Source organism: Ceratotherium simum, chromosome 12 (genome assembly GCF_057802395.1).
Source record: "Ceratotherium simum simum isolate JZ-2026a chromosome 12, ASM5780239v1, whole genome shotgun sequence".
Classification (NCBI taxonomy): domain Eukaryota; kingdom Metazoa; phylum Chordata; class Mammalia; order Perissodactyla; family Rhinocerotidae; genus Ceratotherium; species Ceratotherium simum.
In genome coordinates, this window is record NC_141911.1 from 41,086,365 (window position 1) to 41,103,118 (window position 16,754).

The 16,754-nt window shown below is 37.5% G+C and overlaps 1 protein-coding gene across 5 annotated transcripts in view; it reads right to left on the reverse strand.

Annotated features, from left to right (window-relative positions):
• GAB1 (GRB2 associated binding protein 1) overlaps positions 1 to 16,754 on the reverse strand; it is a 117,941-nt gene that overhangs the window by 27,177 nt on the left and 74,010 nt on the right. For 3 of the 5 annotated variants that reach the window (XM_014780174.2, XM_014780175.2, XM_087437576.1), the window contains exons 2-4: positions 13,224 to 13,518; positions 3,407 to 3,632; positions 2,963 to 3,043 (exon numbers count right to left, since the gene is read on the reverse strand). In XM_014780174.2, the coding sequence (XP_014635660.1) occupies positions 2,963 to 3,043; positions 3,407 to 3,632; positions 13,224 to 13,518 (602 nt within the window). The remainder of the gene's footprint in view (positions 1 to 2,962; positions 3,044 to 3,406; positions 3,633 to 13,223; positions 13,519 to 16,754) is intronic. The other 2 variants (XM_004420873.3, XM_004420874.2) reach the window with 1 other exon arrangement.

The following is a 16,754-nucleotide window of genomic DNA, read 5'->3' on the forward strand; positions in this document are numbered from 1 at the left end:
GTGTGATCCATAAGATTTAAAGCACAAATCTTTCTTAGTCTTTATGATTATACACCAGACAACAAAACCGCCACCACAAAACCACCAAAAGTATTCTCCCTAATTCCTGTCCTGTACCTGCCCACACCCCCAACTCCACCTATTAAATCCACACATAAAACCACAATCCCTGAAGCACTGGAATTAGAAGGGTACACAACTCTGAGAAAGGTAAATGATTAAGGCATAGACACAAGGAAAAGCATTTCCTCTGAAGAGCATGCAAAACCCTCGAGCCAACACAGTTTATCACATTGATCCATTGCTCTCAAGCCCACCTGTGGCAAATGGGTTGTTCCATAAAACTAAAAGTCCAATGACTACCTGGTATTGAATAAATCCAGTGTGATCTATAAGGAGGTGGCAATTTGACAGGTTTTGTGTATCTTGCTTTCTACTAATTTTCTTTAACAAACATTTAGCCAACACTGTAAAGAGGATCAAAATACAAGCCACAGAGTAAGCCAACTCCAAACAATTAACCTTGAGAAATCTCATTAGAGTCTATTTTACGCTTTGGGTACATTTTCAGTCTCTGCATTTTGTGGTAACACAAAATTTGGCTATACGCCAAAATGAAGTTAACGATACCAGCATACTTGCACTTCCTTAATGCTAAACAAGATATCTCAACTACTACGTGTGGGTTGTCCAAAGTCCTGTAGGAACTTAATATTTTAAAAAATAACTTGTGGTGTTTTTTTTTAAGGGCTTATCTTCCCTGACTTATTAGTAACATCTGGCACTGTGTATGACATTTATTCATCGAAACTTTCCCCCTCTCGTATCAGAGAACCCATACTGCCATATCCTGACTTTCCTTTTCCCTCACGGATTATTTCCTTGTTTCATTGACTGGCTCCTTCTTCCTGCCTCTCCATCTGGGAATGGCCAACAGAATTCAGTCCTCCAATTCTTTGCCACACACACCATTAAAAAATCCTCCTTTCTCATAACCTTACCTTCCACTGAATGCTGACAACTCCCATCTTCTCACCAAACTCTCAGTCCCACATTTTCAAACGGCTGTGGGAACTACAAAAAGCCCACAAACTACTTCACTTGGCATTGAGGCTACTAATAACCTGGCCCCACCTTATAAGTCCTATGTTATGTCCTACTAGTCTCCAAAGCAAAGCCTTTACTCTGAGAAGCCTCTACTCCTCTTTTTCTTCCTCTCACCACTCTCATTCTCACCTCTCCCTTCCCTCAAGCTGTTTTTATACAAATTACTAATGATGTCTCCTTTTCTCTAACCAATCAGGTGTCTCCTCCTATGAAGCATCTCACCCTCCATCTTAAAAACACTTGCACTGTCCCTTCTCCGAATTTCTAACGCACCTACACATATTCTAAAATTTGCACTTCATGAGTCAAACAATATTAAGAGAATCTAGAAGTACGAGTAATAAGTTCCCTGCCTTTGACTATGTTATAGTTTAGTGGAGAATAAATAAAAATATCAAGCTATTTCCAATTCTGCGATAAGACAGAGACACGGAGGCACAACCAGGATGCTATGAAAACCCAGAAAGGCATTTAACCCAGGCTGGGAGTTTGGGGGGAATGTTTGCTAGAGGAGTACATGTCTGAGCTGAGTCTTGCAGGATGAACAAGAGTTTGCAAGGTAGTTCTCATATCTTGCCTTCATCTATAAACACTTAGTGCTTGCATGTTGTGACTTCCTCACAAGCTTTACTTGTAAACTCTGAAGGCGACTAGATCTGCGGGGGCTGGATCTTATGTAATTAGTTTGTACCTTCACAGCAACTGGCAAAATAGTGAGCACACAGTGGGTACTTCACAAATATTTACTTAACTGTCACTTTTGCAAAATATAGACACACAAAAATATCTGAGCAATGATTTTGAGCATAATTTCTACTACCACAGGAAAGCTGTGATACCACTGAGATCAGTGAAAAATACTATACAAAAAGAAAATGTACTGAAAACTGTCACCTAGCTGTCGGCTTTTAAAAAGTTGATACTGAAAAATAGTTGTGAATTGTTGTAAAATAAAAAGTTAGTAGCATGGGTAACAAAGTTGCGAGTGTGTAATTTTAAATACTCACAGCAAACAAGCAAAATCAAGTTAGAATTTGATATTATTAACTAGTGTTGATTTATAAAATTTTCTTTGCTCTCACAGGTAAAATCCCATTACAACAAATATACAGAAACCCATCTTTGGAATGTTTGTGAGTTGTTTTCATCATCTCAGGGAATGGTTCACAGAAACTAATTTGTGGATCTTAACACATTCTATATAAAAATTTTTGAACAAGTGCTTTGTATGATCCTAGCCCAGTAACAGTCACTTTCTACATGAAAAAAAAAAAACACTTTTTTTGTTATAAAAAATGTTTAATATCTAATAACCCTGTTTAAAAAATATCTTTCACATCTACTATGCAATTCATTCCCACTTTCAAACTGCAAATTAAGACAATAAATATACCCCAAATCACTTCTTGTTATGTAGCTGTTAATGGCAGAGAGAGGCCTCCTGATCAGCATTTTCTGGCTCCAACTCGCACTGTTACCTCAAGCCTTCCAACATCAAATGACAAGAATGATCAAATTAAAATATCCTATAGCTTAGAAGAGAGGGGTGTGAGAGCAGAGATGGAGACGACAGGAAAACTGAGGACTTGGGAAAGGCTTTTATGACACTTCAGGTGAAGCACTAACATCCATATACTTCCTTCTACTTAAAAATTTGTCAAGTCAGGCCTTGGGGTGAGCTCTACTTCACAGCTAGGTATGAAGATTCGAAAGTTTCATGGTTTTTAGCAATATATCTGATTTCATCAAATTTCACTAAAACCCAATTTGTATGTTCCATAGAATTTGCTATACTGGGATTTTACCTGTATGATTAATTTATCACACAGATCCAAAGCAACCACAACACACTCACTGCAATGGAATCGTTTTGCTTTCAAAATCTTCTAGGAGTAGATATTCCTCTCCTTCTTCAGAAACAAAAGATGACCCTTGGCTGGTTTACAATCACATAAGAAATGGAGCAAGATCACCATTTATAAATCAGTGAAATCTGTTAAGCAAGTAACACTGTGAGTCTGTAACAAAGACTATGCAACAGGAGACAGATTCCAAAAGAGCCTTGTAGGTGCAAGTGTTCTTTGCCAAAGACAGTAGGCAATGCTTTTCTTCAATAAAATCTCCTGAATATCAGAAATCATTAGTGGAGGAATATAAACCTGAAATATAAGCCTATATAGATGGTTTCTTTTAAGCTTCCAAATTTGGGTTAAAAAAGTTTAAAGGTAAAATTCCTAAATGTACATATATACACACACACACACACAGATACACACACACGCAGGCATATTCGATTTACCTGGTGGGTTCAGGCTTCTTGCTTTGACAGTTGATTAGCAAGAGGTAGTCTTGAGGATCCTCCTGGATGCCAAGAGTTTCCAGGTGTGGCGGAAGGTTAATGAGCTGATATGGAGGAGGTGGCACAGCCGAGGATGAATCCACTTGGGTGGATGGTGGTGCTGTATTTATAGCTAAAGGTAAATCAGCTGGTGCTTGTAAGGAGCTGCCAGATGGCTTCACAGGATCTGCAACACCAAAGTATAATTATCATGGTCTATCCCATTTTAAGAATTTTGTTCTTAAACAAAGCTACTTGAAAGTTTGGAGATAAATTGTTTAAATACACAAAAACAGGATAAACCATGACTGTGTCACTTAAGACAAATAGTACCTAAATGGCAACATTTATACAGGAAACAATTGGTTCTTGAGATGTGAAGAGTAGGACTCTTTCTTCCAGAGGCTCTGAATAAGTCATGGTTAACCTTGCCTTGAACAGTCTTTAGTTCTGAGGCTAATGGGAATGAAGATGTTCTATAATCTTGGCGTAAGAGGCAGATTTTTTTCCATGACAATAAACAAGTGCTTCATAAGCCAAGCCAAGCTTCCCAGGAGACCCATTTTATTACATGTCATCTGTAGGCCCATGGTGCTGGGAACACCAAAGTCAGCTCTTTATCCCATGTTTATTTCACTGTTGATTCTTTTCTTTCCATGTCTCAGCAGACTAGGGAGAAATATTTCTAATTCTGTGATTTATGTCCACAGAAAGAGCTTTTCTTTAAGGCATCACCTCTCCCCTTAGCTCATAGCCTCATTTGTCATTTATTGGATTTCTGTACTATTTTCAAGCAAAAGTGGTCATCAAGTAAAGAAGTAATTTATTAAGCACATAACTATGCTCTGAGAAGACATACCAAAATAGTAAAATTGTGTAGAATGAAGTAATTTGAAAACAAGTTGAAAACCTAGAAATAAAATCCCACTGTAATCATTGACACAACCAAGTAAATTTTTAAGGGCCCAGAAGAAAAATTCTCTGTGAGTTTGGTTAGGAATACAAGGCTATAAATCCAGGAAAAGGTAAATGCTCGTATATGAATAAACAAATTGGAACAGAAAAGGCTGGGTTGAAACTGGGGTTTTGACAACAAAACATTACCTAAAAGATGCTAAAAAATGGTAAGGGAGTTAGTATGTTCTACCAAGTGGAATCAAACACAGGACATTTGGCCTGTTAATTCACCAGGGAGGAGCTACATGTCAGCTCTGTCTTCTCTAGATACTATGGAAGAAGTTTAGGAGCTTTATTTAACATTCATACATGCACCACAGCGAAGGTTACCTAGTTCATTTTACAACTCTTTTTTCTAGGCATAGAAGTTCATATCCTAACTGTAAAACCTGAATAGTAACACACTAATATGGCTAAATATAACAGTTTATCTTTAATTGTGGGTCCCCAAAACAAACAAAAAGGATCAGAACTCCTATGCTTCACTGAGCCTTACATGTGGGAGACGCTCAAACATGTTTCATGTATCCAGCAGAAACTCACTTAGCACTTTATGTCAGATTGGAAGAAATTAAAGCAAGAGGCACTCTCACATCTGCAAGACCCATTCACCCACATGTGTGGCTTGGAATTTGCTCTTCAAGAAATTTGTGAGCCCTACTAGACGTTAATTAAATTTGAAAACTTCTTTCACCTGGAAAATCTGGCTTGAGTAAACAGCAGTTGAGCTCATTGCTAATGTTTTATTTTTGTCATGCAATGTAGAGTCTTCATACAAGCTCATCTAACAAAATCTAACACTTTATGCCAGGAGTTAATTAATTAACTCTTTCTTATTTATTGAAAGACGAGAACAGAAAATAGTGAGAATAAAAAAATGAATTTTTGGACATTTATACAACATAAATCCATAATTTCAGTGGAAACTCAAACACCTCATGTCTAATAGATGTTGATTATAAAGTGTATATAAGGTACCCTATGAAATGTTTTACTGTTTTGATTCAGTTGCAAATATACAGAGATTTATTTAAGGGGATTTAAAATGCCATAGATCAAGCAGTGACTCAGAGTAAATCTTGGTAGATTGTTAAACTTTAGAAAACTATGAAAAATATTTATCTTTTAAAGAAGAGCTTAAAAACAATATATACAACATTGAGGAAAAAAAATCAGAGAGATCAGAAAGCAGTTAATGTATCCGACAGGTTGTACTTACAAGCATACTGCATATTTTATAGACTTCTCATTTCCTCTACCATAGAGGCACTGTAAAATTGTATAATCTAGTTCAGTTTTTAGTTCTGACCAAAACAAAATGAAACTAAATAGTGGAAATATATCACTATGTAAAATAGTATAAATTCTAGTTTTCTACTCTAACTCCTAATAACTTCTCCAGGTGGTTGTTTTTAGAGATACACTTTTCCTTTAATATTTTTTCTAAACTTGATGGCAAGAACTAAATGAACTGAGCGATCCATCTTAAGTGGGAAAAAAAATCACCCAGCCAGGCAATCATGTCTGTCTGATCTTGTTTTAACACAACGGGACCATCTCATTTTAACCTTCCATTTCTCCCACCTGTGAATGGTGAAACTGTTTTACCCTCTTTATAGCTGCAAGATCCTCTCAATTTTCTCAAGAGGCCTGGGATTCAAAGCTTCTTTAAAAAAATAAAATAAAAACATCTCATTCACAATATGGGAAGAAATATGCACTTCTAAGAGGTAAGAACTAGAGAAAAATTTCCGTTATGTTCACTAGCAACCTCACGAAAGAACAGTTCTTCGAACAGCCGTGAAAAGCAAACCCAACCATTCCAAACAACACGGCACACAGAGGACTTTAAAGGGAAACGGACACTGCTTTTCCACTTTGGCTCAGGTAATGCACTTCTTCAAAGCCGCAGTCTTTGGGATTATTCTACTCATGTTAATTTGACTATATACTCAGCTCTGCATATTTTAATGCAAGTATTTGCACTGGGTCTAAATACTCTCTAACATAAAATTTCCGGCCAAAAGTTAACCAACTGTTCCACCTTATAAAGACGTGATTTGCCCCTATTCTACCCTACAAGTAGTTGAGCAGACCATGCTGGCTGCTCTCTGCCTCACTTGGGTTTCTAACTTACTGCTCTTTCTAAGTAACACTGGTATCAAGTTTCTGAGAACTCAACATCAGTTTAGGGTTTTCTTCTGTGTGTAAAATGATTTCCTGTCTCTTAATTCAGAAGGCATGAGGAGGACAATTAGCATCTATTAAAGGTCTAATGAGCTGCTGGAGCAAACTCTGAATTGAATTTTACTTAGAAAGCCAGTAAGTCCTGCTAAGGAAAGCCTTCATGATCTTTCAGTGAAGAGAAGTAGTTTATTACGAGGAGAACCACAAATAAGAAACTGGTCCACACGATCCGTAGCATCATGCCCAGTTTTATCCTATTTGGAACCATAATGCCCTGGTGGTAGTGTCCCTCACAGAAGGTGAAGTGCCCAGACGATGTCTCTAAACATTTGGAATAATTTTTTTTTTTAACCAAATGGCACAAGAGCTTAAGCGCAGGGAAGCAATTCTACTCTTTCTTATTGGTAAGGCAGAATATTTCAAAGTTGATGGGATAAGTCCTCTGATTTTGTGACTAACAACATACTGCCATCTGAGCATGTGGTAATAAAACTGTCTTATTGCTCACGTCCTTGTCAGGGGACCAGATGAGAGCCTCTTTTTTGAGGATGGGCTACATTTGCTGATAGAATATTTGTTGGTTTCTATTGCAAAAGTTTTACCTTTATGTTCACAATGAAAGGTAAATTGGTCAAGTTTATTCTGTTTCCACTGGTTACTGATTTAGCTAGTCTGTTGTAGATTTTTTTTTCTGTAATGAGAAGCATTTCAAATAGATCTATATCTAATTAATTTACCAAATAAGAGTCCGCAAAGAGTATGCGTTATCATTAATGCTAAAATAACCATCTTCTCACTTCTGAACACATCATTTTTTTATGGAAGAACATTTTATAAAGGTAAGTCTACCAAGTGGATACAAACAAGAAACAGCAGTAGTTGCAATTTTCAGTGAAGCAACCTGCACAGTTTCTTCAATTTATTTAATCAAATATCGAAGTCCTTTAATCATAGACCAATCTACTTAATGTGTTTCAAGTAGAAAATTTATCTTCTTATTTGTCATGACTATCTCTTTAACAGGCTGTGAAAATATTCTTGGAGACTTTTAAAATAAACCCTTAGGAAGTGCTGACTAATGCCTTAATTCTTATCCAGAGATGTCATAGCATCAGAATCACACCTAGAAATCTAGGTGCCTGGGCCCCACTTCAGGAGACTCAGTGAATCAAGATCTCAAGGGTAATTGCTTGAAAATGTGTAATAAAACAAAACAAAACAAAATAGAACAAATTCTCTGGTTGAACTGGTCCTCAGGAAAATGCAAATTAAAACCACAATGGGGGCCGGCTCAGTGGCTTAGTGGTTAAGTGAGCGCGCTGCGCTGCTGGCGGCCCCGGGTTCGGATCCCGGCGTTCACAGACGCACCGCTTCTCCGGCCATGCTGAGGCCGCGTCCCACATACAGCAACTAGAAGGATGTGCAACTATGACACACAACTATCTACTGGGACTTCGGGGGAAAAATAAAAAAAGGAGGAGGATTGGCAATAGATGTTAGCTCAGAGCCAGTCTTCCTCAGCAAAAAAAGAGGAGGATTGGCACGGATGTTAGCTCAGGGCTGATCTTCCTCACAAAAAAAAAAAAAAAAAACCACAATGGGATACCACTACACACTTACTAGAATGGCTAAAATTAATGACCAACCATATCAAATGTTGATGAGAATGTAGAGTAACTGGAAGTCTCATACATTGCTGGTAGGAAAGCAACTGGTACAATAACTTTGGAAAACTAAAGAGACTAAATCTACTAAAGCTAAACATATACATATATATCCTATGATTAGCAATTCCACTCATGGGTATATACCCGAAAGAACTAACTGTTCATGTCCATCAAAAGACATATAACAATGTTCACAGCAGCTTTATTTGCATTAACTAAAAACTGGAAACAACACAAATGTCCATCAGGATTCAAACAGATCAATAATTTGTGATACAGTCACACAATGGAATGCTACCTAGGATGAGGAAGAACTCTTGCTACATGCTACATGCATGAATCTCACAGACTTAATACCAAAAAAAGAAGCCAAACTCAATAGTTTTACTTATATATAAGTTCAAGTATAGGTGAAACTAATCTATGGTGACAGAAGCAAAATAATGGTTACATTTGGGCTTTTTTCTGGTTTTTTTACTAGGGAGAAGCATGAGAAAACCTTCTGGGGGACTGGAAATGTTCCATTTCTTGATTTGAGTGGCGGTTACACAGATTTCTATTTCTATGTATAGATATAGATAGATATATAAAACTATATTGAACTGTACGCTTAAGATCTGTGCCTTTCAAAATAGTAAGTTATACCTGAATTAAAAAGTAAATAAGAGAAATTTAAAAGTTCTCTAATTAAGAAGCATTTCTTTACAGGAAAGGGAGCATATGTATATTCTTACATGTTAGTTTATCTACTTTTCTAAAGGGAAGAATATCAAACACAGAATCACGATGTTTTTGTAAAGGCACTATTATCTGGGATTTTGAGAAAAGTAACTCCTCTGATGATAAGAGGCAACTTGCTAATCTTGCCTCCTGAAATTAGACCAGAAGCCTTTGCGCGAAGTCAGTCAGCTGCTACGGCCCTCAGGCTGTGCTTCCCGGCGCTTATTTAGCAAATTTAACAGCTTCCACCTCGGTGTAGAAACAAAAATAAATCTGCACATTTCCAAGAAAAACAAAAGAAATTAGTTTCTACCTTCAAATCTACTAAATAAAAGCATTCATAGGAACGGCACACAGTTCAATGAGCTAGAATTTAAAAACAGATTCCGCCTGCCAGCATTCTGAGTATTCAATAATAGCAGTGGTCACCTGGGGCAGCGGAAATAACATGGTAACGATATTTTGAGAGGTTCCTGGAATCAAAACACAGGTCAGATTTTTCCCCTTTCCTTTTGTTTTCAGGAGAAAATTAGTTATTCTCATAGGGATTGGGATAGTTATTTTCTCAGACTGCAGTATCCGATCATAGCCTATTTCTTCCTACGTCTAGCCTGACACTAGTGTAGTGAAAAATCATTTCGTGTTATTAGTTTTAAGCCAAGAGTGGGAGCACATTCAGCTCTCTGAAATGGGAAGGGCACAGGGCTCAGGGGACAGATCTAGGTAAAAACAAAAACACCTATTATTTAGTGATTGACGTGAGATCTATTTGGAAGCAAGAGAATATAAAGCAAGTAGTAAAGTTAATGGAAGAGCAAAGACTTTTTGGTATCTACCTTGTCTTATTAAACTGTATGAATGTGATCACAAAGGATAATAGCAGTTCTCTGCAGTTTAGAATTTGATGCAAATCTTTAAATGTGCAGATTTAAAAAAAGGGCATCTAACAAAGTCAGCTACTATAAGTGAATAAGCAAATACAGAGGTAGACTTCAAAGCCTTTTTGCACGTTTGTTACTATGCATCAAAAACCTAAATTACAGAGTAAAATAAAATATTTTTGTGGCTCCCTGATACTACACAATGAAGGACTGCTTATCTTTAACTGATTTATTCCAAGAAACTCAAGTCTTCGACATAGCATAGTAAGACATTTCTAACTGTGGCTATTTGGGAGATGGCCAGGATGAACTTGTGAAAAATCTAAATTGTAGAATTTAAAAAATAAACGCAGTTGCATTTAGATATAGCTCATGAACTAAATTTAGAAAGCACTGGCAAATTGAGGTCCATAGGGGCTTGCTGTAATGAACACATAAAAATGATTTGTGATTAGCATAGCTGTTCTTGGTAGCTAACTCAGATTATATATATCAAATTTGATTAACCATTCTATTAATTTTCTTACAGTCTCTCATTTTATGGATATTGTGAAGATAATAAGTTCATAAATTGAGAGTTTCACTCAAGGCAAAAACACTTCTAATCCATTTTATAAGGATTTGGGAGTTTTGCCACTGAAAAAGTCACTGTAGCTTTCAAGTTTTGAAACTTCCTCCCCTCCCTATACCAGTAACTTTATAAAGTGAAAACAGACACGGCCGGCCGATTCTGACTACCGATATCAACGAAAATGTTCTGCTAAGTATAAGAATAAAGTTCTCAGTGCATTATCAGTTATAGCCACAGAGCCATTTACTACCACCTAGGCTTTTCCTAACCCTCTTAAGACTAAATCAACTGCTATCTATGCTTATTTATCTTTTCTTTAGCCAAGCACTTATCAAGCGGTATTTGCCTGTCTCTCCTATTAGTCTGACTGTAAGCTCTAAGAACTGTATTTACAAACTCCCACAGTATCATACTTAATACATTAAAGTATGATTATTATATATGTGGATACACACACACACACATATATATAACTTGCAATCATCAACGACTGTAATGAATTATTTTGGGTGTGAATCCTCTCCCTCTAGATGCTCAGTTTCATGTCTGTAATGTTTGCCATTTGTCTCCCTACCTAGTCACCTAATATATACTGGTTGAATGAATCTCTAAAGCCTGGTAGAGTGCTGGCAAACTCAAATTTTGGTAAATTAATGAATCAATTTTCTGAAGTAGACACAACTTTTCTTCTTCCCAGAGCTGAGGAGAATGTCCACCCATTCTAAGGTGGACAAATGGACCAGACTCCATGTCTTAACATTTGCAAAATTAATCTGGGATGCTTGAGCATTAGATATTCTTACTTTGGGGGTTCTCAACTCTACCCACCCCTAAATGGGCTTCCAAAAATTAGACATTCATATTCCTTGACTGGAGAATGTGCCTCCTCTCAGAGAGCATCTCATTTCCTTTGTTAAATATATTTAGAAGAATTACAAAGAAAACAGACCGGCAGAGGAACACCTACTACTTAGTCTTTCAGATCAGTCTTTCGGATCAGCTGAAGCTATACAGGCAACCAATGGGGACAGATTATGTCCCCCCAAAACAAATTCTAAATTGAAAAGGTAGCACGCAAAAGTACATCAAGAAAAAGATTACACAGCTTATATTTTTTTAACTGAAAATCCATCACATAATGAAACTAATGTGGTGTCTAAACCCAATAATTATCATTACCGAGTGGCTGTTAAATAACCATTAAAAAGAGAGCTATCTGGTTTGTGACTTTAAAATCTTCCACTGCACTCAAATATAGACTTTATATGCAAACAAGAAAGGAAAGAAGTTTAACTGGAGTTAGAAATAATACCCCTGTGCCCACTTAAAATGTGAACATATTTAGTAACTTCACAGAAACAACTGAAGCCTTAATTCCACACATGAAGCAATTTCTTGAGGCTTTTAATCACCAGAGCTCTGTTGACAAACTCTAGCTCATTAGGCACCTCCTGTCTAAACTGGATGTCTCCTTCCCTCTTAGGCCCGCCCCCTTGGGGGCATTCTGGATTCCCTCACCAAGGGGTTTCCCCCACCCCACTGGGCCCATCCCAGCCCTGGAAGGCTCCTTCTCCTGGGCTGCTGACTGGCCAGAAAGGAAACAGCATGCTGACGTGAGCTAATTAGAGATGATTACTGTTTCACTTCAATCCAAAACTGGATGTTGATGGCTAATACAATTTTTCCACCCCTCACTGAATCGCGGGGACTCCTAAATATAGATATTTGGAAATGCACACTTGTAAACATGAGTATAACCATGAAAACAATAAGGTCAAAGACTTCAGGCTGCCTTTATTTCTGACTCTTGGCTCCACAAACCTAAATTTGTATTGGAGTGGCCTACATAGGTTCTTAGTGTTTGTTTAAAAAGGAAGAAAAGTAGAGAAGTGGACAGGGAACAGGTGGTCAGGACAGCTATATAAAAGCATCTAAAGAGGAATTCCACTTATAAAACTCTTCTGGAGACCTCTAATCACTCAGCTCTTCCCAGGATAGGCGCCCCAAATATCAGATCCTCAAGCAACTCTCCCCTTGCCTTTGTCATTCATAGCCCTCTGCTCCAGTGAAGTAGAATTCTAGTCTACCTCTGGGTCCTTTCTCTCCCTGGCCCCTAAGCCTGGAGGCTTCTGCATCCTTCCTTTCATTTGTGCAGAAGTACTACTTCTTTCAGAAGCCTGCAATTTACAATTTGTCTTCCTCCAAGAAGCTTTTCTTCACTACTTCTTATCCAAACCTTGAGCCCCCTCTTCCTCCATGCTCTTTTCAGAACTTCTATGTTAAGTAAACTCATTTGTTTGTCACTTTTTCATCACATTTCGTGACTGATTCTCATTTCTTTTCATATGTACTGATAGTTGCCTTGGCAGTTTCATGACTTCATAATCCAATATAGTTTTAAAAGTAACACCTAAAGAATTAAGTTGAGCCACATGAAAGTGCTGTTTTTCATAGGACAAAAATAGTCAAATATCAGCAGTGTTGTAAGGTTCAACTTAATATCTAGATAGGAACTCAAGAAATGCTCTTAAATAAGTATGTCTTCGTGTTACCTTCTTCTCCAGGACATTTATTCAGACATTGCCTCCTAATGGTTAAGTTTCTCTTTCTAAAACCTATAAAAAGTTTTTCCCCAAACTGATTAAAGAGTTTAGTGCTTTTTCCAAATGCTGTTACTATTATAAAAAAATAAAACAAATATTATATTGTATAACTGAAATAAAGAATTTTATAACAGGTCTAAAAAAGTAGTAATAAAGGAGAACTCGGGTTGAAAAACAAAGTCTTGAACTTACCTTCTTCCGTAGGATTAAACCCACAGATGTCACAAATACAACGAACCCACTTATTCATTTCCTCTTCACTGTCTGCTACCAAGTAGAAAATTCGGTCAATGGTGTTGATATCGAAAATGTAGCTGTTTTCAAACTCTTTTTTGTTAAATGTCAATCCAGCATCAACTTGCTGACACAAATTTAAATCAATAATACGGATGGGCTTCTTGGCATGATCATTTTTGTAATATTCCAAGACATCTGGATCTCCAGTTAAACGGCCACTGCGTAACACAAACCATCTCCTCTTCCAGGCCTAGGAACAAAACAAAAATATCTATCTAGTATTCATTTGAGAGAAATTTTTCAGGAAGATGCACATTTCTCAAACCAATTTTACAAATGCATTGTCGAGAGAAATTCACATACAATGTTTTGTTTCCATAGAATAACCTACCACTCCAGCACAGTTTACTGATGCCTCAATTAATTTAACAGTGTGTAGATATGCATATTTAGTATTTTCTATTAGATCTTGTAATAGAATATTAGAAGATATTAACTGATTATGAGAAGATATTACACTGATATGGAATATCAAGTCAGCAAACCAAAAAAGATTTAGTTTTTACTAATCATAAAAAAACAGTGGTTTCAACACACGGTGCTGGGAAAACTAGATATCCATATGCAAAAAAATGAAGTTGGACTCTGACCTCACACCGTACAAAAATTAACTCAAAATGGATCAAAGACCTCAATGTAAGAACTAAAATTACAAAACTCTTAGAAGAAAACATAGGGGAAAGCTTCATGATATTAGATTTGGCAATGATTTCTTGGATATGACAGTAAGAGCACAGGAAACAAAAGAAAAAATAGGTAAACTGGACTACATCAAAATTTAAAACTTTAATACACTGAAGGACATAATCAACAGAGTGAAAAAGCAAATCACATAATAAGAGAAAATATTGCAAATCATATATCCGATAAGACATTAATGTCCAGAATACATAAAGAACACCTACAACTCAGGAACAACAACAAAAATAAACCACCCAATTAAAAAAATGGGCAAAGGACTTGAACAGACTCTCCAAAGAAGTTAAGCACATGAAAAGATGCTCAACTTCACTATCATTAGAGAAATGCAAATTGAAACCACAATGGGATACCACTTCATATGCATTAGAATGGCTATTACCAAAAAAAGCAGAAAATAACAAGTGTTGGCCAAGATGTGAAGAAACTGGAAACTCTGTGCACTGGGAATGTAAAATGGTGCAACTGCTGTGGAAAAATGGTATGGCAGTTCCTCAAAAAATTCCAGTTGTGGATATATATTCAAAAGAATTGACAGCAAGGTCTCAAACAGGTATTTATACACCCATGTTCAGAGCAGCATTATTCACAACAGTCAAAAGGTGGAAGCAACCCAAGTGTCCACTGATGAATGAAGAGAGAAACAAAATGTGGTGTATACATACAATGGAATATTATTCAACCTTAAAAGGGAAGAAGATTCTGACACGTGCTATAACATGGATGAACCTTGAGACATTATGCTAAGCAAAATAAACCAGTCACAAAAAGGATACAAATTGTGTGATTCCACTAATATGAGGTACCTACAGTAAACAAATTCATAGAGACAGCAAGCAGAATGGTAGTTGCCAGGGGTTGGGGGAGGGGGGGTGGGGAGTCAGTATTTAAAGGGTAGAGTTTCAGTTTGGGAAGATGAAAAAGTTCTTGAGATGGATCGTAATGATGATTGCACAACAACATAAATGTACTTAATGCCACTGAACTGTACACTTAAAAATGATTAAAATGGTAAATTTTTGAGCTGGCCCCGTGGCTTAGCGGTTAAGTGCGCGTGCTCCGCTGCTAGCGGCCCGGGTTCAGATCCCGGCGCGAACCCACGCACCGCTTCTCTGGCCATGCTAAGGCCGCGTCCCACATAACAGCAAGTAGAAGGTTGTGCAACTATGACACACAACTATCTACTGGGGCTTTGGGGGAAAAAATAAATAAATAAATAAATAATTATTAAATTAAAAAAAAAAAAAAAGGTAAATTTTTTTTTTTTCGGTGAGTAAGGTTAGCCCTGAGCTAATACCTGTAGCCAATCCTCCTCTTTTTGCTGAGGAAGATTGGCCTTGGGCTAACATCCATGCCCATCTTCCTCCGTTTTATGTGGGACGCCTGCCAGAGCATGGCTTGATACGTGGTACATAGGTCCGCACCTGGGATCCGAACCTGCGAACCCCAGGCCGCCGAAGCTGAGCGAACTTAACTACTACGCCACCAGACCGGCCCCTAAAATGGTAAATTTTAGTTATGTATGTTTTACGACAATTTTTTTTAAAAGCAATGTTTTTTCACACCTTAGTATCATGCCATAAAGAATACACATAAAGTGCTTCTTCAAAAGACTCCTTTATATTTTAAGCTATAGGTTTCTCTCTCCTTTTTTTTTGGTGTGGAAGCAAGGAGTAGGGAGGAGAAACAGAGATTTAGAAGCTTTCCTGGTTTCCCATCTGGATAGTAAGCAAAGAAATGGACTGTGTCTTTCTTTTGGCCAGACTGTTGTTCAAAGACTACATGGAAAAGATCTGTATTCTTCAGTATGCGATAACTTTTTTTTAGTCTTTCTCCTTCTCTTCCCAACAAACATATATTGGCATCTGGACCTATACTCACCATGCACTCCAGAAGTTTTGGTAAATTCTGAGTTTCATACTATGCCTAAAGAAGGCTAAAATTCTTTTCCTATTACCCTCCCTAAAATCTACATTGATCAAATAATAAAAGCAGAACCAAATGACTGAACCAGTCAGCTTAGGCAGTCTTTAAATCCAACATCTCTGCTCAGAAACAAAATTAGGCCTTATTCCTCTCTGAAGTTCTTCCTCAGCTGGCAGTCAGCTAGATCGAAAAGAGGCCGATTTTAGCAAGTCTTGGTCACCTACTAAGAGACATTTTGTACTCTAGACTGAACGTGTGAAGTAAGATCACCTGGAGAACGCTCCAGGAAGTAGAAAGACTGAGAAACATGACAATTTATGATCCTCAATGGAATCAAACATTCTTTTTTTTTTTTTAATTTATTTATTTTTTCCCCCCAAAGCCCCAGTAGATCATAGCTACACATCCTTCTAGTTGCTGTATATGGGACACGGCCTCAGCATGGCCGGACAAGCAGTGCGTCGATGCGCGTCCGGCATCCGAACCCGGGGCCGCCAGCAGCGCAGCGCGCGCACTTAACCGCTAAGCCACGGGGCCGGCCCGAATCAAACATTCTTAATGGTCACTGTACACTTCTGTTCATTTGGAGACCACGATGAGCACCAGTCACAACAGCCCAATCCTTTAGTTCTGGAAAGGTATAACCTGACAAAGTATGTCTCTTTTGGAGTAATGACAGTCTTACACTTACGGTGTTTTCAGAAATGTTATAGTAGTATATGAGTTTGGTGTTCTGCATACAGTCTAATCAGACCAAGAATGCTCACGATGTTGGTACGTAACATAGGCCAATTTCCTCAA